Source organism: Panthera leo, chromosome B1 (genome assembly GCF_018350215.1).
Source record: "Panthera leo isolate Ple1 chromosome B1, P.leo_Ple1_pat1.1, whole genome shotgun sequence".
Taxonomy (NCBI): domain Eukaryota; kingdom Metazoa; phylum Chordata; class Mammalia; order Carnivora; family Felidae; genus Panthera; species Panthera leo.
In genome coordinates this window covers 82,163,716-82,186,277 of record NC_056682.1, presented here as the reverse complement: position 1 = coordinate 82,186,277, position 22,562 = coordinate 82,163,716, and the positions used below count along the sequence as shown (strand labels likewise).

General features: G+C 39.2%; 1 protein-coding gene across 1 annotated transcript in view; it reads left to right on the top strand.

Moving 5' to 3' along the window:
• Positions 1-4,431: 4,431 nt before the first annotated feature.
• LOC122217824 (hedgehog interacting protein) overlaps positions 4,432-22,562 on the top strand; it is an 89,165-nt gene continuing 71,034 nt past the window's right edge. The window contains exons 1-4 of the mRNA XM_042935403.1: positions 4,432-4,725; positions 10,460-10,652; positions 16,657-16,813; positions 17,505-17,706. Coding sequence (XP_042791337.1) covers positions 4,447-4,725; positions 10,460-10,652; positions 16,657-16,813; positions 17,505-17,706 — 831 coding nt within the window. The 5' untranslated portion in view covers positions 4,432-4,446. The remainder of the gene's footprint in view (positions 4,726-10,459; positions 10,653-16,656; positions 16,814-17,504; positions 17,707-22,562) is intronic.

Genomic DNA, 22,562 nt, shown 5'->3' with positions numbered 1-22,562 from the left:
ATGCTTTCTCTCTTTCTCAAAATAAGTAAGTAAAATTAAAAAAAAAAAGTATTAAGTTGAATAAGACTGGTCAGCCAGCAGAATTTCTGAAGAGACTGGCCACTGTATGAGACAGGTGTATGACATTGTATGAGTAGGATGATTAAAGAGTATGAAATGTATGACACTGTACGATGAGATTCCTCCCTGGGATGGCCCGACAAGAAGGAAATGCAATTCCTACCCTCATAGAGCTCAAAGTCTCATGGATATTTAACTCCCACGAAGAAAAAAAATCTCAACAGTTATCCCCAATGCACAAATGAAAACAAAGAAAACATAACACGTAAGTGCTGGTTAGATAAGATGCAACAGGCTGAAGGGTCATTCAAACTACAATAATCCCTCAATGTTGAGTAAAAATCCAGGATTTAAAGAAAGAGACAAAGACAAATGAGGATTAGGTACCTGCAAAAGGAAATGACACATACATGAATATAACTTCATTAGTTTCCTAGAGTTTATAAACTACACTATAAATTTAACCTCTCTCCTTTCTTAGTTACCTCTTCATTCTGTGCCCCTGCTTAAATGTCTCCTATTCTATTCTGAATTCACATGTTTCTAAACTTCAAATGTTTTTAAACTTTAAATGGTAGTTTCTAAACTTTAAATAAACTCTTTCCAACTCACCTCACAGGTCTCAACTGAAATGTCATTTTCACAGAGAGACTTTTCAGTGACTCAGTCTGAACTAAGTGTGCCTTGTTATTCTCCATCATAGCATGTCTCTCACACCCCTTACCACAATTTATAATTGTGGGTTAATTTATGACCTTATCATTTATCCTCCTTGCTAGATAATAAACTACTTAGAAACAGGGTCATTACTGCACATATATTGCACAGCCCAGTGGCTGGTACTCAGTATACACTTGTTGAAATGTAATAGTGCATATGTTTCTGCAAAGGCTAGAAATCCATACGTAAAACTGATTCCAATATCCAAAATAGTTTTATTTTCAACATTTACTAAGTTTAAGTTGTGCTAATTGCTGATACATAGAAACATGTAACCACATAACTATATATACATACACATATAAATACATACAAACATAATTCATATCCACAGTAATATTTTGAACTTTATCCATGAAATTAACTTCAATTTTGGTCAAATATTTCATCTTTTACAATAAACCTAATCTGTTCACAAGAATCTTCAATCCATCCTTCGTACAGGGTATGACCTGCATGTAGGTGGCAATCTTAGAGGGAGCTGCTCAAGAAAGGTGTGATGGGGCCACCCTAGTGCAGCTTTACTCCTTGCTCACAAAGACTTATTTGATTAGTCTGGCTGAGTTTGGTCAGATAGGGGGTCCCTTCTTCTTCGAACCACTGCTGTTGATTTAGCTGAAGAGGGAGAGCTCCTTGATGGAAGATCATTTTCATGTGCAAGTGTGCACAGAACTGCGTCACATCCAAGTGGACTTTCAAGGCTCAATCTTAAGAAATAACCCAATGTCGATTGTTGACTCCTAAAAATTATGCTGTCAAGTTGGCTACAGGTGAACTATGCAACTTCCCTCTGCGAAAGAAAAAAAAAAAGTATCAGAAGTGACTTTACTTGTACAAAACTGCTTAGTGACTATACCAGTGACACTGAGAATAAATAAGCTGAGTTATATCATCAGTGACCCGATTTATTGACTCGTCATGACTAACAATACATGGGATCAATTCTAGCTCCCATGTAACAAGAAAGAAAATGCGTGTCTCATTTCAGTAATCTTTTATAAACTCTATTTCTTAAAACATAGGGTCACAGATTATAACAGCCACATAATTTTTTTTAACCAAAATTAATTTACCTTTTAAGTGTCCTTAGTCTTGAAGTACAAACCATAAGGAAGGCCTGTTCCAAAACTACTAAGATGAATTCATCACTTGGAGTCGGAGCTCAAACCACTGAAATATAATTTAAAAGATTTTTTTTGTTTTGTTTTGTAAATAGAACATAAAACTGGTTATTTGGGAATAAAGGATTGGATAGTGGAAACCAACCCAGATCGGGTCCCTAAATCCTGTTTTTTTAAGCTACCTAGTTAGACGAGATTGTAAAATGATGATTTAATCTTGATGGAATGTCTGTTTTCTCCTGTTTATTAAATGAGAGTTTAAAGTCTTAAGTCCTTATAGTTCTACGATTTATTTTATATTAAAAGTCCTTGATGTAGGAAGCATGTCAGATAAAGCAGTCTGTGGGATCAGAAGTAGCATTTGTGATCACACATAGAAAGAACTCATGTACATACAACAGGCCCTGGGAGAAATGTTAAGGATGCCATCCCAGACCTACACTGAGCTCAGTACCGGACCAAATATCGCAGCAGATTTTTTTCAGGTATTTGAAGCGGTCACCTCTCCGGGGAGAAAAACCTACCTCCACTAGTAAATCCAGGTCCAGAAACTGAAAGGGGCAGAAGCCCTATCTGGCCACTGAGGCCACTTTAACAGTAATTAGTTTAATCCCCTGTCCACTTCCACCATCATCGACTTTCACGTTAGTTTGGCGAAGCTTATGTACTAGAAGTGAAGCAAATCCAAATATGGGGAACATTCTTCCATCGCCCAAATGGGAAAACTGCCTTATCTCTTCTTCAAAATCCCATCTACCAGAAAGTCTGCCTCCCTCTTACTCCAATGGGCACAAGGCACATTTTGTGTGCAACCCTGCCATCGGCTCACCCTCACGCCAAATTGCGGGCATCGCGTAAGCGTCAGGTCACCACTCTTGATAAGGTACAGATCTTTTTCGAAACACTTGTACACAGACTTCGACTAGCTGGGGGAAAGGTTATTATCTAGGTACATCGAGTTCATAGGGCATCCCGCTTCGGGACTCCCGCAAACCTGCTACGAATTCTTCCTCCAGAACTAATGCTTCGGTAGCCTCTGTATTTACACCACCCGGGAAATCTCCCCAGGATTTTTTTTTTTTTTTTTCATTTAAAATGAACGCTGATTCTGCGGCCAACTTCCTCTGTCCTCCACCTGAGGGGGGGGTGCGCTCCGGCGTTCCGGGAAGGTGCGGGCGGGGTCCAACTGGGTTCCAGGGCACAGGTCGGACCTCGGAAGGGGCGTCCGGGCCCTGCCCGCAGGACTGGGGGCCCCGACACCCCACCGCCTGCATGCAGACGCGCTTGTGTCACCTCAGCAGGGCGCGGCACCTTAAGCAAGGATGGATACTTCTTCTCGAACAGTCTTCGGACCGCCTTAACCTACTCGGCGGCTCGCAGGATCTGGGTTGTACCCCGGCCTCTAAATCAGACCCCAAGGAAGATCTTTACCGACTTGAGCTTCGCGTTGAAAGTCACCGGCGAGCAGGGGTTGGCCGTGCGGCCAGGAGAGGGAAAGGGACGAAAAGCTCCCTCCCGCCAACTCCAGCCCACTCGGTTCATTCCGCCCCCACTCCCCGGCCTAGTTTGGGGGGGGGGGGGGCTAGAAGACGCCCCTTTTTTACTCACTTGCTCTCGGAGCCTCGGCCGGGCCGCCTTTAGCCGGGGGTAGTGCGGAGGGGCTCTGGGGAAGAGAGAGGAACCAGCGGGCCATCTCCGCGCGCCCGCGGGCCGGGGCCAGGGACGCCCCCAGCCGGGCGCCCTGGCGAGGCGGGCGCGCTCCGTCCCGCGCCTTCGAGGCTGGCTCCGAGGGCTCCGCCAGGCCCTCCCCCTCCGTCCGCCGCCGCGGCCTGTGGCCCCTCCCCGCCGCAGCCGCGAGGCCGTCGGGCCCGGGGGACGCGCTCGCGCCGGGGCCGCCCCCTCCCCTCACCCCCACCTCGGCCCGGGCGGGGGCGCGCGAGGAGCGGTGACGTCAAGGGGCGCGCGGTGGCAGCACCTCCCCGCGCGCTAGTTAAAAAGAAGAAGAAAAGAGGGAGCGAAACATGAGAGGCTGTGTGAGAAGCTGCAGCCGCCGGCAGAGGAGACCTCAGCATCATCTAGAGCCCAGCGCTGGCCCTGCCTGCGTCTGCCCCGCCGCCGCCGCCGCCGCCTTTTCTGTTCCTGCTACTGTCTCACCTAAACAACTCCCGTTACACGGACAAGTGAACCTCTGTGGCCGTCTTCTCCTCCTCTTCTTCCTCCTCCTCTTCCAACTCTTTCTCCTCCTCCCACTTCCCAGCCGCAGCAGGAAGCCCCTAACCCAACTGACCCTGGCACAACTGCAAACGGTGTCATCTGCACAACCCTGTCTCGGTCCTCGGACTCCCCTAAGGCACTGGACCCATCGCCTTGTCTTTTATTTTTCGCAAAGTTGCATCGCTCTACATATTTCCGCCCCCGGCACCACTCTCTGCCTCTCGAGTGTCCCCCGCAGCCTCCTCCTGGAGCTGCGCCCTAGTGCCCCTGGTGGGCAGTGGCGTTCCCCCCCCAGCCTCCCGCGCCGAGCCCCTGCCGCTCGGGGCAGACGATGCTGAAGATGCTCTCCTTTAAGCTGCTGCTCCTGGCCGTGGCTCTGGGCTTCTTTGAAGGAGATGCTAAGTTTGGGGAAAGAATCGAAGGGAGCGGAGCGCGGAGGAGAAGGTGCCTGAATGGGAACCCCCCGAAGCGCCTGAAAAGGAGAGATAGGCGGATGATGTCCCAGCTGGAGCTGCTGAGTGGGGGAGAGATGCTGTGCGGTGGCTTCTACCCTCGGCTGTCCTGCTGTCTGCGGAGTGACAGCCCAGGGTTGGGGCGCCTGGATAACAAGGTAAGCACGCACCCGCCTCACAGATGCGAGAGTGACATGCTGGCTAGGTGGGGGCTCCCTGGGGCTCCAGGAATGCTAGTGGCCGTGAGAAGGGAGAAAACTTGTTTGGAGAGTTCTGTCTGATAACTTTGTCTGAAGTGCTAGCGTGATTCGGTGGTGCGTTCTTCTGGAGTGCGCAGATAGCTCTCCCGCCCCCACGAGTCCGTGGTCGGGATGCTGTGCACAACTGCCTGTGTCAGAAAAGAGAAGCTTCTGTGGTACCCGCATTCTGGGCTGGGTAAATATTTTAAAAGAATCGCGATTAACAGTGTGTTTTGAGTCGAATCGGGCATTGGCTGCGGTGAAACTGTAAATTAAGGTGGCTGTGGTTTCCGGTTTATTTTTCTAGGGTAACAAGATTTGTGCAGTTTTCTCCACGTGCTCGGTGAGGGAGAGGATTGAATCGTAAAGGATGTTGAAGCATGGTTGGTTTATGATCCCCAGCCCCGTCAGAGGGGGTTGTCTTGCATTACAATAGTTAAGCTGCGAAAAGGAACTCCTGGTACTCCAGTTGAGAACCCGAAAAGCTGGCCAGAGATTTTGCTGGGGCGTATTTGTCACCTAAAACCGAGACCGTTCTCCGCCCCAGTTTGTAATGTTTTGAAACATTGTAAATTCAGGCTTTCAAATGGCAGCTAGTTGTCCAGGAAGATCTTCTCTAGAAACTTGTTTTAGGACTAATGGCATTTACACTTCCCTTGTGTTCTTGAGTTTAAACGAATATGAGATAGTGTCGATTGAGTGTGAAGGCAAACTTATTTTTTTTGAGTTTCCAACATCTTTCTTGTCATGGGACGCAGCAACGTGGGCTATCTACTGTACTGCAAAAGGAAAGGGGGGATCCCGTCATTAACAATCACTGCACGTGAAATAAACAATCAGGTGTCTTCGCTCCCCCTCCCGTTCCCCATTTTAGGTTTAATTAAGAATTCCTCTGTTACAACACTGCAGTTGTCAAGGTCTGAGAGACTCTTGGAAAACTTGTGCTTCAGTCTTGCTGGCCCAGGCATTAAAAAAAAAAAAAAATACCCAGGCTGAATCTAATTTTTATGCTCAGTTCACGGTAGATTTCACTCTATTCTCATGTAAACAGCTCCTACGAATCAACATATGTGTCTGGGTGGTATCTCTCACTTTGTTTTGTAACAAAAAGCCATATTGCATCATTTAATTTGCTCAAGTCATGCAAATAGGAAAAAATCAATAGGACAAAAAGGGGTCGACTTATCCTCCTCCCCACTAAACTGCTGCCCACACACAGAGTCCTGTTGCTTATGGCAAAAGAATAACAACAACACCATTGTGTTTGTTAGTTGGTTCACTAATGGGTGAAACTAGAGAACATCATTCTCTTTCAGTCCCCAGCTCTGTCCAAATGTTCATGCCTTTTGAGGGAGCATTTGTCCAACTCCCTCTATTCCCAGATGAGTGAGAACCGTCTTGCTGCAGGTTTTCAGCTGCAACTCTCTCTTTATTCTTACCATATGCAGCAGTAGTCTGCGATTCAGGGAACAGATATTCCAGCATTTTATTCAAAACAATGTCATTAAGCTCCTGTGTGGTAATTGAATTAAATCAGAAAAGCTACATTCACATCATCTGCAGGGTTTTACCAGGAGCTTCAGAGAAAGGTTTAGAAATATCTGCCATTAAGTCTCCCTGTGTGCAATGTACACTATGACTACACCAGTGATCTCCAGACCCCTGCAATGCTGAACTCTACCAGGAACATGAGGAATGAAAACTTTAACTGAATAGAGTGGGGAGTTGGAGGGGCCGGGGCGGAACTGAGGGGAGTTATAGCCCTTAAGAGGAGTTACATAAAAAAAATTTTTTTTAAGAAATCATTCTTTAGGAAGAAATCTGCCACGTTAGCTATCCACATTCCTTTCCGTTTTACGTGCTTCCAATCTCCAACAAACCCCTACTCATTTGGAAAATGTGTCTGAATTAAATTCGGTACGCTAGACTTTGCTAGTTCCATTACAAGTGCATTATAAACCAACAATACTCAAATTGTTCAAAACAGAGAAGTGATATAGCTATGCATGTGCATTCTTGACCTATGTTAGCTCTCAAGTTTTAATAGTTTTTAAAACATGTTATTTTATAATAAACTTCAGTGTTTCCTTGTTTTCCCCTAAGCCTTCCTGGCTTATAATATATGTTAGGGTCTTATTTCATAACGTGTGTACAGGAGAGATGATGGCTGTTTGAAAGGGCCCGTTTTTGTTTATGGAAAAAAAAAATCTCCAGAAAGATTTCTGCAACTTTTCAAGAAACTACAGGCACATCTTTCTCCTATAGGAAGAAACTTCATAGACAGTAGCAAAATAGGTAGGAATATTCGAGCATGCTCAGCTGTGCAGTTAAATCCAGACTCCAAACTAACACGTTTTCTTTAATGTAATGAACTGGCATTGAGTTCAATTCTTTAATGTAATGAACTGGCATTGAGTTCAATTCTTCATAATGGTATTATGCTTTTATGTTTTAATTTTTTGTACATTTTAATAATTTTGTGTATCGTAACAAGATTGTTAACTGCCATTATAAACAAATATTGCCAAAATTTAGGAAGTGCTATTGTCTTGGCAATATTTTTGCAGTTCCTAAATACAACATGTTAAAAGGACCTCATTCCCATTAGCCAAATTGAATCCGCAGCCAACTGAAATACCCCCATTTCTAAAACTTGTAGCCACAGAGGCATAGAAGCTCTCTCTACCTTGGGTGGTTTCACAGCCAAAGCTGTCAAGGAATGGGTGAAAAGTAATTGTTTTCAAGTGTGCCCTTTTACAATCATTTGTTTGCTCTGGCTCTTTCAGGGACAAAGGCTATTGTTGAACACATCCAACTAAACAAATAACTCATCCTGGGGTCCCTTTAACAGCTGCCTGAGTACAATGATCTATTTACATATTAGCCTAAAATTGAAACTGAACTCTTTAATGACATAATCCAGCACTATAGTGCCGAGACGCATGTGTTCCACCCAACAGCTGAACAGCCTTGTAGGCATATGATTTTTAGAAATAACTTTTTGTGTACCCACTGATCTTAAGGCGACATCTTAATATGCTGTCATGTATTTTCTCCTGTTGTCTGCTCATCAAAACCACATGGGTGCCTTTTTATCCTCTTTGTTTAGTTACTTGATATATAAAGAGAAATACAGAAGGTCTCTGTCACCCATTTTACTATTTGTTGATAAGCTATAGTTCTAGGCCACACTTCACTGTGTACTACGGTGTTCATCTCACCTTTCTTCCGTGGATTTTACTTTCTTGTGGCCAAAGATTAAAGGATGACCTTCCAGATGTTATAAATTAGTCAGCAACAGCCACGGTCATTACTAGGCATGCTGTAATAATGTCTCGAAGTTTTACATGACTTTCAAAGTATATTTAGTTTAAACCACTATAATTTGATGGTTTCATATATGGCTTTTAAAAATCGAAACAGGAAATTAGCTTAAATTTCTTCTTCAGATGGATGACATTGTCAGGCATAAAGTTAAGGACCTATATAGACACAAGCACATAGGCAAAAAAGAAGAAAAAAATACCCTACACACACCAGTACTCATCTGTCTAAAACAGAGTTGCAGCTTGGGCTGAGTCAGTTTAATTGACTTCAGTAAGACTATTGGTTCATTGAAACCAAAGCCAGAATGATGGCTCTATCTATCTTCAAATAGGTATTTACACTGCAGACCTCACACAGAGCAAAATGTTACCATCCTGCTGGGCCGGAACAGCGTGAAACTTTACAAAGAATAATATTATACTGGATTGCAGATAATTTATTGAATCCTATTTCTGAAACTTTTGATGAGAGATCTTGTGGCCAGGACACATTCCAAAAATTGTAAAAGACAAAATTCTTTAGGCACTAAAATCAAGCTCTTCCTGGATAGCAGCTGGGAGAGTACATGGGGATCAGTTTGTTTCAGCTATAAAAAATGGAAGTATGCATATTCTCCATAAAACTAAAGGTAATTACATTCCAGTTTTCCAGCCAGCAAAAAAGGTGGCTTCAGCATCCTGCAGTTGTTTTGTTCTTAGGGGACTGCTGTATGATAAACAAACAGAACAAAGTTGAACAGTATTAATATTGAATAGATCTGGTGAGGTCTGCCAGAGTATGGACAATAAAAGACATTTAAAACATTCTTGGAATGCAAATTCTAAGTGTCTGGCATATGTTTCCTTTTAGAAAATTTAACCATTTAAGCAATTGTCATTTAAATAAATTGATAAAAATCAACGTGTAAATATAATTGTGATTAATAATAACTCTTCTGAATGTTATAGGTAGTGACAACACAGATGTGTGTGTGTATATATATCTATATCTATATATGTACATATATATATATATGGTAACTTCTATAGAGCTTTTAATTACTGCATGCTAAAATTTCAGCATGCTTGTATTCAGCGATTTTTTTTTTTAGCTGCTTTGTTCTTTCAGGTCCAAATTTTGTTATCACCTAGAATATCTTTATCCTAAAAAATAGAAGCCATGCCATTTACTCAAATTAGAACCTCAACTCATGAATGAAGTATTTGCTTTGAACAATGATTTAGAGTTTCAAATGTTAATTTCAGTTCCTAGTTCTAAATAGTTAAGTATAAATTTAGTTATATAAACTGAGAAAAGGTATAAAATTCATTCCCATTATTGTTTTTTATTATGAAAAATCAATGCATGATTTAGACAGCACTACATTTTACGTCTCAAATATTGTGCTGGTATTGTCTTCTACATTTATTAGAGGAGCTCCTGAAGTCAGTTTTTTAAAGTTAGTACTGGACACCAAGACCTATTTTATCTACAAATTACTAACTTCGGTGAATCAGTAACTCCCAAATTGGTCTTATTGAAAAAAAAGACATAATACTGTATAAATAAAGATAAAAGTGTTCTTTTTTTTTTATTAAAACTCACTCAATCCTATACAAAAGCACTTTTATTAAACTCCTGTGTTTATTCACACATATAACATACCTGAGGACCTGGTTAGAAAGTTTTTCCTGGCTAAGATAAAATGAATAATAAAAATTGGTCTGAAACCAGTTTCAGCTTCAGATATTATTTTTCTACAACATGAAAAGGCAATATTCCCCCCACTTTAGGAAATTTTCCCGATGCAACCTGTAGATTGAAAATGAACTGAAACTAGAAAAATGTAATTAAAGTAGTATCTTTGAGAATATCCTATCACGAATTTCAAGAGTGAAATACATTTTTACCTAAGACAGAAATGATCATATCTTAAAAAATTCTACTTTACATACAGTTGGATAAAGGTATTTAGAATTTTAAAGTCAAATATCACTATGCACTATGCAAATATCGCTATGCACTCTGATGCAGAGTAACATGGTAAAGGGTTAAAGGGTCTCAATATAGGTGTCATTTAATTTTTCATACCCAAAAGATAAACAGGCTTTGATCTGCAAGAGTAAGAAGGACTTTTGTGCATCCTTACCCTCTGCTCCCCCAGCCCAGCCCAAGAGACTGTACTTCTAGCCTTATTAAAAGCATCCTGTGTTTCTGATATGATAATTCTTTTCAGACAACTGCACTGGCTAAGTTATACTATTCTACTTATATGATTACAAAAAACATAACTAGACCTAGCTTCACATGAATAAAAGGAAGTTTGTTTCTGATTTATGGCTTTCAGATATTTTCTGTTACCAACAACACAGAATGTGGGAAGTTACTGGAGGAAATCAAGTGTGCACTTTGCTCTCCACATTCTCAGAGCCTGTTCAACTCACCTGAAAGAGAAGCCTTGGAAAGAGACCTTGTACTTCCCCTGCTCTGCAAAGACTATTGCAAAGAATTCTTTTATACTTGCCGAGGCCATATTCCAGGTAAAAAAAAAAATTGATAAATTAAATAAACTACTGCAGCATATCCTCACAAGATACCTGATCTTAAATGTTTGCTTCTGAGAGTGTAAAATTTATCTCACCTTCCAAAATACCTACTTTTGCCTCACAATTAACCTTTACAAATTTGTAACCTTTCATTGCTGCTAAAAGGATTACTATCATTTCAGTCTGCACACAGTATGTTGGTTTTGATGGGATGTTTTACAGTTCTTGTTAAATCAACACTACAGTTGGTAATCTACACACATTGGATTATCAGTACAAGTTTCTTGTTGGTGTCTTCTTCATCCATTAGCATCCATATCAAGACAGCCTCCTCTTCTACATAGCTGATATGCAACTGTAGATTGTCCATGGACTTTTAAGGTAGTATTCCCTTAATTAAAGTATCACTAGAAATCCAAAAAAAGTAACACCTTACAAAGCACCTTTACATGTAATGACTAATTTGCTCTTCAAAAACTCTATGCTGCAGGTAGGAAAAGTGAAGTCATCCCCATTTGACAGATGACGATAATTGAGCCTGAGGAGAAGTTAAATGCCTTAACCAAAGTTGTGCAGTGAGGAAGTGATAGAATAGATTAATAAGTTCTTAGGTTGACAGTGTCACGAATATACCTGCTCACTACCATATTTTGGGCCCTAATAAACATATAGATTCTTGGACATGGATTAATTTTACCATCAAAAGTTTATAAACTTTGGTTGTTACTGCTTCAGTTGGAAGAATCAACATAGAGATACAAAAGAATTTAACGACACAGATTCTGTTTAGTTAAGCAAAGTCACACACAAACAAATCTACTGAAGCTAACAGTTTATAAAACTAAATGGCATTGAAGGAAAAGACAAGCTTTAAGAACTGTAGGATGCCCCTGGAGAACTTTTTAACTGCTATGCATATTTTACATTTTTCTCTGACCCAGAAAAGTGTGGATTTTTTTTTATAGAGCTCTCGCAATAACCTAAGAAAACATTTTGACTAGGATTGCTTGCTTCCTTTGGTGTACCATAACATGTATCTAAACCCATTCATGTGAAAATATTATTATTGTCTTTATAAACCACAACCATGTTTGTAAGGCTTTTCCTAAACCAGCTGTTTCTTCCTCTTTATCACGTTCCCCAAAAGCAAAGTAGAATAGGTCACGGTTGCATAGAAGGCCTGCCGAGAAGCGATAACAGATTAGGTACCATAAAGGTTTGCTGCAAATTTCAAGTCTTGAAGGTTTGCCTTTACCAATGTAAGTTGAAAAGAACACTGAGACTTCCCATTTTCCTCTACCTTTATCTACTGGAGATAAATACAACTATGCTGTATTTAAAGACTCACCCAGAAAGTCTCCATCTATGTGAAGTTATTTTAGCTTCCAAAACAAACAACAAAAAGCAATATCCAGCAGAAGAAAGAGTGTAGCAAACAGCTCAGGAGCCAGAACTGCAAGCACCTCGCTCCCCAGATCAACATATGTGGTGACGAATGACAAATTTATTTTTCTACAAAGTTTGTATATATGTAAAACTGCTGAAGTGCATCAAGATGTCAAGTGCTTTTGGTGGCCACCCAGGCTGCCTTGAAAGATAACCAGATGAAAGCTCTACTCCAGTGGTAGAGAGAGCAGCAAGGGTGCTTCCCAGGGACAGGCTACAGGCTTTAGCAACAAGCAGGGGGGGGCTTCTCCTGCCTCCGTCAAATGCTAATAATCATCCTGAATACTTGTCGCAAAAGTGAGTTGTAATAACACATTCTTTGTGTTAATTTATGTTAATCAATTTGTTAGCCAGACTGATCCTTGGCACACAGTTGACCATTTTCTGAAGTATGATAGAGAAAATGGTAATCCTCCCCTCAGCCCTTGCCCCAACACAGAAGGCTCTTTACAATTCTAGAACAATTATCTTTCAGAAATTGCTCTCAAAGCAAATTTTTAATATTTTCACCTTCTCAAGTTTACTTAATGACATGGTGTAACTTTTCTCTGGAGTTCAAAGTTGCAAAAAACAGCTACTTTGTGATTCTTTCTTATAAGAAGTCGATATATTTGACTATTCTCATGAACAGCCTCATCTTTCTGCAAATCAAAAACTTAAAAATACAGCACTAAGGCAAATGCTAAAAGGGGTTGAGAGAGGAAAAATAATTTCTGAGATGTCTTCATTTCCCTCCATTGCCCAGAACGTAAAGAAATAAATACATAAATGATCTACCCCTTTGCTTCACCTTCATGACTTTCAGAAAGCACTGCCAGTCACTTGGGAATACAGGTACATCTGAAAGAAACTCTTTAGAAACTTTAATTCAGAAACATTCATGGTGTGCCTATTTTCAAAAAAATGAGAAAAGTTAAAAATTAATATAGTGAGGATATACTAGTGTTTTATTAATCATAATATTCACCAGTTGTGAGTTGACTTAGGGAAGTAAATTCTTAAAACTTCTAAAAATAACAAATTGCATTTGGAAAAAAAAAAACCCCGCACACAGGAGCTTCTTGCTCAGCATCACAGGTCTTTTCTCCTGCTGCACTGTGATGAGCGGAGTAGATGCTTTCCTGTTCACTCAGTGATGGCATGGTGCACTCTGTGGGAAGTGTACAAAAGGACAGACATGGGCCTTGCTTCTTCCTTTACAGTTGTTACCACGAGTATCATGATACACTTTTTATCACTCTCAGACTGTCATCTCTTCAGCTGTAGGTGATTTAGTGTGAAATGTCAGTATACAATTAGTTCGATTGGTTTAATCCTGTTGCTAATGAGGCCAAGGTCAAGGGTTTGATTCCACTGAGTCTCTCTAGTCCATAGCCACTCCTGACCCCAGGGAGATATCTTATACATGTGTCTTCCCCACGAAAGCAAGCCAGACGGAATGGATGGATACATCAAAATCCACTGCCTCTATTAGAAAATGCTGTCAAGTGCAGGCCTTACTCACAATGGGTTTCGGTTCGTTTCTTTCTTTATTTGCTGAACAGCATATATAAGGAGGAAAAGTAACTTTTCTCTGGCATACATTCTGAGAGAAAAGCTAGGGCTTAGAATACTCCACAGAGAATATTTGTTTACATGAGCATGTTATGGGGTGCTTTGTGGTATAGTAGGACTGGATTCATCCCGCTCCAGGACATTTGATAAATTATCAGGAGTTTAAAAAAAATACAGCTGCTGGAATAATCTGTGTACTTCCATCATTAGTAGACTTGATGATACTGTGATGATACAGGCTGAACTAAACACCCACCTTCAGTAAAATGCTCTTCAGGGTATTGTTCCAAATAAAACGGTACTATTTGGCAAATCCTGTCTTCCCTGGCAGTAAATGTAAGCCCAGTGTCCTGAAGCCAGGTCCCTTTTAGCTCTTCACAGCAAAATATATCTTATTCATCACTGTCCACAAAATCAGATCATTGTAAAGTATTAATGAAAATGTTAGATGTGTGTAATTATGAGAAAATACCCATATCTTTATGTAAAAGTCTTTTGAGTTGACTCCCTCGTTCACACTTGTTCAGTATACTGAGATTCTATAAAAAGCTAGGAATAATTCATTGTTAATCCCAGTTTTGTTTTTGTTCTCCTTTTGATTTGGTAAGAGAACATAGTACCTCTGGAGCCATAGAGTTTATGAATCTGTACTTAATTAATCTTTAGATGTTCTATTTGAAAACGATTTCTCACTTCCGCATGTTTGTCCCCAGCTAATAACTCCTTATGAAATGGAATCAGCCATCAGCATTGTTTGTTAATTTCTCCTTAAGATGGTATTGGTTTGCAGACTATGATGCTGGAATACAGGTTTTTTTTTAAAGCAAATTTGAAATTTCTTCTCAGTTACACTTTGAATTTTTTTTCTTTTTTTTTTTTTTTTTTGGTGATCCTGCAGGCAACCATCGTGTTGAAACAAATTTTCTCATTTTCACATTCAGTTATAAGTATATACATAGTATGACAGTATTCCTGCGTGCGTAATTATTGGCATGGAGATCTTGCTGCCTGATGGGAGCTGTGTGTGTGTGTGTGTTTGTGTGTGTGTGTGTTTGTGTGTGTATGTATCTGTGTGTATGTGTGTAGGTATGTGTGTGTATGTGTGTAGGTATGTGTGTGTGTGTGTGTATCCAAAAAACGATCTAGCCCAAAACTGCAAAAGGTTTGATTTAACAACTCCATTCTCCTTCTCTTCTTTTCACCTCAGATATGATCGTTCAACACTACTGGGCAGTTTTCATGTATATTCTTAGCCAGAAAAGAATGGAGGAGAAAGTTATCTTTTGTAAACAGTGACTTGCTGAAGAAGAGTAAATGCTGTGCAGCCTTCATTCCTCTCCCCAATTTCTAATCCCTGAATTTTTTCAAAGAAAGATAACCTCCTTGCAGCTGCCTTGCCCCTCGTGTGGAGCACCCCTCCCAGCTACTATGCCTACTTTCAGTCTCACCCCCCATACCCCCATACACACACACACACGCACACACACACACACACACACACACACACACGCATACACACACACATATACACACACAACTCCCAAGGACATCTGCTCTCACTTGCCTGGTTTCCAAGGATAAGATGCTTCTTAGTAGCCTAGTCAGATATTGGCCTTGAAGAGTCTGTCTCAGAAATTTAGAGGTGATACATTTTACTCAAAAGTTAGGTCAAAATGTACACCAAGATCCTCAGAATTCTAAGATTAGTTTTAGGTTTGAGAGGACCCAGGTCAAAGGCATAGAAAATAAACTTTTAGTCTTTCATGTTTCATTGGTAAGTCTCACATGGTTAAGAATTGGTTCCCAATTCTTGTTTTTAGAAATCCTTGCAAACCTGGACCCATTAACCACTTCTAAACATCAGCTAAGTTATAAGGTGCCTTTATCACAAAGCTGATAGGTGTACAGTAATCTAATTTGTTAGGTAAAAAATCAAAACATTATGCATAAAGATATGACACCAGAAGCAAGAAGTTAGGACATCATATGAGGTCGATTCTGGTAGCCATATCATATTCTGAGAGCAGAAATCATCAGGATATGGAAGTGAATCTTATTAGTATGCCCTCCACCACAAAAAAAGCCAATACTTGATGACTCAAATTGTGAGAGTAATGTCAAAATTCTTTTTTGTCATCAAGTCCTCTTCTTTTTTGAGTCAAGTATAGCTGTTTTTATTTGATAAAAAATTCTTAATATGTAAGAAAAGAGAAAACAGCTTTCTTTCAGACTTCCTTAAGTAAGTCTATTTTGCATTTTTGTTTTGGCTTGTTGTCCTTGTTTGTTTGTTTGTTTTTTTTTTTTCAGTGAGGGTTGGTATACCAGCTTTCTGATTGAGAAGATTGAAGGGATATATTAAGTATAGTTTTGTTTTACAAAATAATCATTATTTTATATGAAGTGAGGTGTAGGAAAAAGGCACCTACATATTTGAAAATGAAGACTCTGTTCTTAGCACAATTACTGTGAGCCAGTCACTTATAGCATCTAATTACCTTGTGATATTCATTAGATTTATTATTTAATCATATGTGAGCGATAGTACAAAAAAAAATTTGTAAAATGACCAAAATCAGCACCTAATAGCCTATCTCTTCTTTCATTCTAATTTGTTCTTCTTAATAAGTTATTTTTGCTCTGGGGGAAAATGCTGAATAGTGATCAGATAAACGTACAAGTACAACATACGTACCATAGAATCTTGCAAACAGTCAATAACAATAACAAGATTAATGCTGGATTTGTATTATGTGTATTTCAGATGAGTCTTTTAAAATAGCCAATGCAATATTACTCCATTTTAACTGAAATTCTTAAATTTTTTTTGAAAAAAATAGAAATCCCAAGCAAAAAAAAATTAGTTTTCATTCTTTTTATTATTTTCCTAGAATATTCATATACTTTCTAAAAAATCTCTTACTCTATTTTATCTTTCATATAGGATGTTTTTACTGTGACACTAAATATTTCTAATGAGTCTTTTTGCATTTCTTTAAAGGTTTCCTTCAAACTACTGCTGATGAGTTTTGCTTTTACTATGCAAGAAAAGATGGTGGGTTGTGCTTTCCAGATTTTCCAAGAAAACAAATCAGAGGACCAGCATCTAACTACTTGGACCAGATGGAAGAATATGACAAAGTGGAAGAGATCAGCAGGTTCATAAAGATAAATGCTCTTTGATTTTAAAAAAACAAAAACAAAATACCAATTGACAAATCTCGCGGTTTTATTAGTGAATCAACTGTTTCTGTGCTTGATTCCAGCAGCTATATCCTCCAGATGCTTTTTTCTTTCTTTTGGATAGTTTGCTTCTCTAATATCATGTTCCCTTAAAAGCGTTTAATGCTTAGACTACTAATCTTTTATTATCATGAGTTTGGCTTCTCTATGATTCCTGTGAATTTCATGATTACAGTTTTAAACTTGAACTTTATGCTTATTGTTAGCTTATGGAAATATTCAGCACAATTATCATTAGCAAATCAGAGTTTTATAAATAGATCTTAGAACCTTCTCTCTGAGGGCCTTTCTGTAAGGCTTAATTATTGTGAGTAAAGCTCATTTTAATTATAGTCCCTCAAAGATAAGATAATGAGCTTCTGAAATTTTAAAAGATGTAGCATTTTTATGTTGATTCTCTCTTGGACTTTCTGGTAGAAGGCTGTTTTATGTGTTCCACTGAAAGCAGTTTAAAAGAGTCCTGTTGTGACTTTTGGGGTTAACGGCACCTCCTGATTCTCAAAACCATTGATTCCTAGAGGAAGTACCTTTTAAAAAGGATGTTAAGTGCATCCTTTGCCTCCTTCACCTCAAGAAAAGCTTACTGGTTTTCTTTAACTTGTTTAGGAAGCACAAACACAACTGCTTCTGTATCCAGGAGGTGGTGAATGGGCTGCGCCAGCCTGTCGGTGCCCTGCACAGTGGGGACGGCTCGCACCGGCTCTTCATTCTGGAAAAAGAAGGTTACGTGAAGATACTTACCCCCGAAGGAGAAATTTTCAAGGAGCCTTATTTGGACATTCACAAACTTGTTCAAAGTGGAATAAAGGTTGGCTTTTTAAATTTTATTTATCTTTGCTCTGGCTATGTTAATTTTATTTTAGTGTTATCATTCTCACCGGAGGTATTTGTAATAAAAGAAAGAATATTTAAGGAGAAAATAAGGAGACAACATAAGGGAACAAGAATTATGGCAACTGAATTGGGACAGTGGCATTAAATGTCTAATGTTATTTGGTGACTATTAAGCAGTGCAATGAGATTGATATCTTGACATGCTTTCCCTATGTAATTTACACATTTAAACTAAGTCTTGGTTTTATATAGTATGTGTTTAAATGTTGTTTGACAGGCATAATGCATAGAATTGTGTATCAGCATTTGCTAGTAGAAACAAAGAGGTCTTTTGGTTATTTGGGCAACAGCAAACCATTCTTTCCCCGCATCTGTTTGTGAGTCTGTGTCATAAAAAAAAATGCTACTTATACTGTGCCTTCCTTGTACAATGTTTTTGCAGGTAAGTCAAATGTTTTAATCTATAATTAGCCATCTTTATATTACATATGCACATATTGCCTTCTTTCTCACTTCTCCGATTGAATTCTCGTGTTAAATAATCTAGCGGCATATAAATAAAATTATTGTCAAGTTTGTTTTACAAGAGTGTGACATGCTATAATATTGGCAGTACTAAGCTGTAAAGCAAATTGTGGCATTTTAAAACTGAGGCACATTCAACAGCTCATGACTAAGTTAGGTTGAAACTAACAGTATGATTTGGGAAGAACTGGTTATCTTTGTCATGTCTTACCTGGGGAAAGAAATCAAAGGAGGATTTATACTCTTCTACTCGTAGAGAAATAAACTCCTCCTTGCTTTGTTGAGCTCTATTCAAAGGTAAGAACATCAAAACCAGAAGAAACAGTCGGGGAAAAATATAGGTATATTCCTCACACCAAGTCATTACCTACCATTTAAAATCATTAGAACGATTCCATTAGAATATAGGGATTGCCACATCATTGACACCACCCCACTTCAAGAGTGTGTTGTCAGTGTCACTAAGACATCCTGCATACGAGAAGTACCTTATGGTACTTTTGGTCCTTTAAGGAAAAGTACTTCAGCACCAACACACAAATCATTTGGAAAACCTGTTTAGCTCAGTTGTTTCAACTTTCTTCCAGGAAAAGTTTTCATTAGACTTCACAGCAGATCATCAAAAGTCTCTTAAAATGAAGCATTTGTGTTTTGCACATAAGACTTCAATAAATACTTTTTGGAATGTGTTCTGATAATTCACTGCCAGTGGTACCTAAAAGAACAAAGAATTAAGATACGGCAGCAAATACATTACTCACTAGCAGTGTATTTTTCTTACTGTGAAAGTTATACTCTCTATGAAAGAAAAAATTGGGACTGCATTTTAAAAATCATCACCTATCATCTCATCAGGTAAAGAATATCACTACTTACATTTTGATATACCTCCAACTTTTATGTTAAAATTAGATGAACTTATCCTGATTACAAAGGTAACACAGGTCCATCCATATTAATAAATGTGGAAACACACAAAAATATGTTTCCTTGCAGCTTTTTCCCTAAGCAGCTTTAAAATAAAATTGAAATCAAACCATATATACATCTTTTTAACCTTCTTTTTTTGACATAACAATATGTCGTGGGTATATTACCAAATTTGAAAACTTTTCTCAAAAACCTAGTTTTAATCTCCTCCGGGTATTCCATTTCCTAATTATGAAGTGTTTCCTTTTTAACATTGTAAATAATGTGCTTTATCATTCTTGTATGTATTATTTAACCTGCTCATGAATGACTTCCTTAACGTCCATTCACAGAGCATGACTGAGATGGGGACATAGATCATTACACATCTTGCCAATGGCTTTAGGATATGTTTTCAAGTATTTGAACGAATAACATATAGGGGCACCTGTCGGTTAAGCGTCCAACTTTGGCTCAGATCATGATCTCAGCTCAAGCCCCGTATTGGCTCTGAGCTGCCAGTGCAGAACCCACTTCAGATCCTCTGTCTCCCTCTCTCTCTCAAAAATAAATAAACATTTTTTTTAAAAAAAGAATAACATACAGCTTTTAAGTATTATTTGAATAACAATGTTGGTATTAAAAAGATAATGAATGGTAAAATGTAGGTGTTAGAAATGAGCTCAATTTTGTTGTAAGAAGTAAAGAACTGATATTCTTGTTTCTACTTTAACTACCTAAAGAATGACTGCCTCTTAATCAGGGTTCCTTCGGAACGCCTCCGTTTCAGTTTGTGCCCATTCGTTGGCGTAATGAATGAAAGTTTATCTACTCTGACTTTGAGACATTTTATCATGCAATAAAATTGTATAAGCCAGGTTATGACAGTGCTATGGTTCTGTGCTGTCTATGTTCCTCAGGCCTCTGGAAATTCTGCAGAAGCCCTTGTGTCTTCTTTCTTATGATAGTTCCAGGGCTTTTAGGGCTTAAATATAAACTTCAAAATCCATTATTCGGCATTTGTAGAATATATGACATGACATGTTTTAAAGTGCAATATTTGAATTCCCTTAAAATTTGGCACTAGTGATGTCAGTAAGATAGGAATCTATCACATGGATTTTTGAGTGTGTACTGTGTAGTGAGTAATGATACCACAGCCTTGTTCCCTCAGGTAGGTGATCTGTCCTTTATCTTAGGCTCCATGAAACTTCCATCTCGAGTCATGAGTTGGAAGTATTAGGAGAGGCTGTTGTTGGTATGATGGGGCAGATGCCAACACGTTCATGAATTGGTCACACCACTGATTTTTGTGATATGCCCCTCAGAGACTTCTGGAGTAAAAACATTTTTAAACTATTTCACAGTAGTTTCTTTAGGCTTCTTGATGTATGAATAGTTAGTGTGTTCATGACAGTATTCTGTGCCAACATTTTGTATAGATGACACAAATAGAATTCTCAAAAATTATTATGTATATCACTTCTCTGTTCTTTCCATTTTAAAATTCTAAGAGAGGACATAAAGCTGTTTTAACTAAGGTATTGATTGCAATACTCCGTTCACAGAAATTAATAATGTATACTAACCCCAACCTTCGTATGTTTGAAATGAAAACAAGACAAACCACAATGAAGATCCCTCCATGACAGTAATTGATGACCAGTCTGAGTATATTAAATCAAACATAAAGAGGAATTCCTGATTATAAGAGTTTCTAAAAGCTAGGGCTTGCTAGAGGGGAATCTGGAATTCCTTTTCTGTTAATGGTCAAGTAAAAATCGACAGGGGTTTCTATCACCTGGTAATGGACTGACCTTTTTGTGGCAAGGAGTTGGACTTGGTTGATATCCTCAAACCTTTACCAGCTCTGATTCTTAAAACTACTTCACAGAAGTGCCATCCACATAGCCAACCATCTAGGGAACTTAGTCAACTCTTCCCTAAACGGTCCTGTCTGAAGCTAAAAATATGTTGTCTTATTTTTAAAAACCCAAATTGTGCTGCCTATATTGCAGGAGATTTCAGTACACACAATTGTCTGTCTCACCAAACCAAAGTTAGATGCAAAACTGCAAAACACAAGCTAAAGACTTCTTTTGGCTATAGGAAATAAATTGTGGAGTTGGATTAATGGAATAAATTCTATGCCGTATGAATTTAAACTATCATTTTATTTGAGAAAAGACAATTCTATTCACAACTCAAATCCTAGAAGACTGGGGTTTGTGACGTTGCCAAATAAAGAGTGAGTCAGAAAAATGTTTTAATTTTTTTTTAACGTTTATTTATTTTTGAGAGAGAGAGAGACAGACACAGAGCACAAGTGGGGGAAGGGCAGAGAGAGAGGGAGACACAGAACCCGAAGCAGGTTCCAGGTTTTGAGCTGTCAGTACAGAGCTCGACCCGGGGCTCGAACTCACAGACCACAAGATCATGACCTGAGCTGAAGACAGACACTTAACCAACTGAGCCACCCAGGTGCCCCAGAAAAATGTTTTAAAAGTATGTAGTGATTTGATCGAGTTTTGATTATAGTACACTGTAGAAGCTAACTACTAATACTGACACTGAAGAATGACCCAAGTGATCAGCTGGTGAGCAGTCTTTAAAATCATCATTTGTGGATGTATATATGTGTGCACATGCATTGTTTGTTGTTGTTTTATCCCAAAGGGAGAAATTTAAAAAATTATACTCTCTATCTCCCCAGGTAAAAATTTGTTTAAGATACTGGTAGTGTGAGGGGCACCTGGGTGGCTCAATGGGTTAAACATCTGACTTCGGCTCAGGTCATGATCACCTGGTTCGTGGGTTCCAGCCCCACATTGGGCTCTGTGCTGACAGCTCAGAGTCTGGAGCCTGCTTCAGATTCTGTGTGTCCCTCTCTCTCTGCCCTCCCTTGCTTATGCTCAGTCTCTGTCTCAGTCTCTCTCTCTCTCTCTCTCAAAGATAAACATTTAAAAATAAGAGATACTGGTACTGTGAAATCTTTAAATTGAGCTTCTGTCTGAATTCTGAATCAGATCTTCTGGCAAGTGCCAGAACCAACTTCATCTATCTGAAGTCTTTGGAAATGACAAACCTGTGCTTCTCAAGAATGGATGCACAGTAGGGGCGCCTGGGTGGCTCAGTCGGTTAAGCCTCTGACTTTAGCTCAGGTCATGATGTCACGGTTTGTGAGTTTGAGCCCCGAGTTGGGCTCTGTGCTGACAGCTCCGAGCCTGGAGCCTGCTTCAGATTCTGTGTCTCCTTCTCTCTCTGCCCCTCCCCCACTTGTACTCTGTCTCTGTGTCTGTCTCTCAAAAATAAATAAATGTAAAAAAAATTAAAAAATAAAAGAATGGATGCACAGTATAATTGCCTGAGAGAGCTTTCAAAATTTCTGCTGCCCAA